Source organism: Sclerotinia sclerotiorum, genomic scaffold (assembly GCF_000146945.2).
Source record: "Sclerotinia sclerotiorum 1980 UF-70 scaffold_8 genomic scaffold, whole genome shotgun sequence".
NCBI lineage: Eukaryota > Fungi > Ascomycota > Leotiomycetes > Helotiales > Sclerotiniaceae > Sclerotinia > Sclerotinia sclerotiorum.
The window spans coordinates 726,992-728,958 of NW_001820828.1; the positions used below are offsets into that span (position 1 = coordinate 726,992).

The following is a 1,967-nucleotide window of genomic DNA, read 5'->3' on the forward strand; positions in this document are numbered from 1 at the left end:
ATAGATAGGTAGATAATCCAATTAAACATATCGCAGATGAGAAGAGTGGCAAATTCTTTCCCGTCCTGTCAACTCCACTCTTTCATTCATGCATTTATTCATTCGTTCATTCATCCAATCTTTCATTTCATCAACACTTCGTACCTCGCTCTCGACAATTTCTCTTCACATACTGCGTAAATCCAGCTTCTTCACCAAACATCACACACAAAACGTAAAATATCAAAGAACCAGCTAATTACAATTTACCAACCAATACTCCATAAATAACTCCAACTCCAACTCCAACTCCAACCCCAACTCCAACTCCAACTCCACACCAACCCTCATCTCATCACCATCATCACCATAATCAACATCATCATCCCTGTACCGATTAATCCTTCTCCACCAAACTTACCTCACTAGAACAAAAACCGAAAAATCGATTTCATGAATCCTTTATGATTTATCCTCCAAGCTTCCAAGCTTCAAAAAATAAGAATAAAAAGACTCCACAGTCTAAGCCTCCTCCTTAATCTGCAAAGATCTTCTCATAATCTCATCTCTTTGAATATTATTATATTTATCCATTTTAATTTTTGAGATATGGTTATAATTACCGAAATTGGGGAGAAGAGAAGAGAAGAGAAGATTGAATGAAGCTTTGAAGAATATTAGAAGGGTTGTTCGATATGTTTACTGGGTATCTAGGTATTGTGTGAAGCTTCCATGCTTCTTCATACAGACGTATATGGAAATCCATATACCTCCGTAGACGCTGTTGACCTTGGCTATTTTTTGAGGTGAGAATTATAGATGGTTAATAGGTTGAGAAAGTTTCTTGTTACTTCTTTTTATCCGGTGCTTTTTTGGTCTTTCGATTTCTCGCGCTCGGAAAACATAAGACTGAGGAAAAAAGTTGATGGTTATAGAAATCTGAAGCTATTGATTTCATCACATATTGCGCGGCTTATTATTATCCAATCAATCAGAACAATAAAGAACCTCTTCTCCTAGAAATTTCTCATAAGAATCATAGAATTACTCAACAGGAAAGATTGGTCACCATTACATATCAAACAAGATTACCACCATGATTGATAACCTACCAACTTATACTCTGTAGTTTACAGATATTAAAAGTTTTATTTTCTATCTGATATGAGATGAGAGATATCTCTTACTTTTATGAAACTTCAGTGTCCTCGTATCTATCCCAGATCTATATTTCTATTATGAATCGATTATTGCTTCATCTTGTGTGATTATCGTGTGATGATCATAATGCTGTTGTTATACATTCGTTTTATTACTTATTTCCATTCAATAAGAATACACTTATATTATCTCTAATTATCCTCTTCTGATACTATTGATACTACCTAGTCGGTCTACCTCCTTCCCATACCTTCCTCCATTATACATCCATCATCATAATCAACCAAAAAGCGACTCCATTCCCATCTATCCACCTCTCCATCAACCTTCTCCCTCTCCCACCACTCCCACCACTTCCCCATCCCTTCAAACCAAAAAAGTCCCCCCCCGCCATCCCATCACCACAAAAAGAAAATCACCAACCAATCTGTCCTCGGAGAGACTCGAACTCTCGACCTTTGGATGGCTCAAGTGATTGTTAACAACCACCTCATATATATAATCAATCATTCAAGAAGAAAGAAAGATAGAAATATGAGACCAACGCTCTAACCAACTGAGCCACGAAGACTTGATTTCTCTGGGAGATCATGTGATTGTGATGTTTGATTGGTTTCACGGGGTTTATTTGGGCCTTTGTTTTAGGGTTTGTTTATTTTGGGTTGGGTTGGGTTGTGTGGGTTTGTGTGGATTTTGAGAGGGACTGGATGTGAGGGAGGAAGAGTGAGAGGGTGGAGGGAGAGGAGATGGAGGGGAGGAATGGGAGAGAATGATTGAGTGAGTGAGTGAAAGAGATTGGTATAAGGAGGAAGAGGAAAGATATGAGA

At 37.9% G+C, this 1,967-nt stretch overlaps 1 protein-coding gene and 1 non-coding gene across 2 annotated transcripts; both read right to left on the bottom strand.

Annotated features, from left to right (window-relative positions):
• Window positions 1–234: 234 nt before the first annotated feature.
• Window positions 235–1,502, bottom strand: SS1G_06594 (predicted protein; the record flags this gene model as incomplete). The annotated part of the gene is made up of 4 exons (XM_001592303.1): window positions 235–367; window positions 683–773; window positions 1,114–1,134; window positions 1,391–1,502. 4 exons carry the CDS (start codon window positions 1,500–1,502, stop codon window positions 235–237), a joined length of 357 nt encoding a protein of 118 aa, XP_001592353.1.
• Window positions 1,503–1,568: 66 nt separating this feature from the next.
• Window positions 1,569–1,711, bottom strand: SS1G_14707. The gene has a single exon. It is a non-coding gene; the product is annotated as a tRNA-Met (tRNA).
• Between the last annotated feature and the right edge of the window lie 256 nt (window positions 1,712–1,967).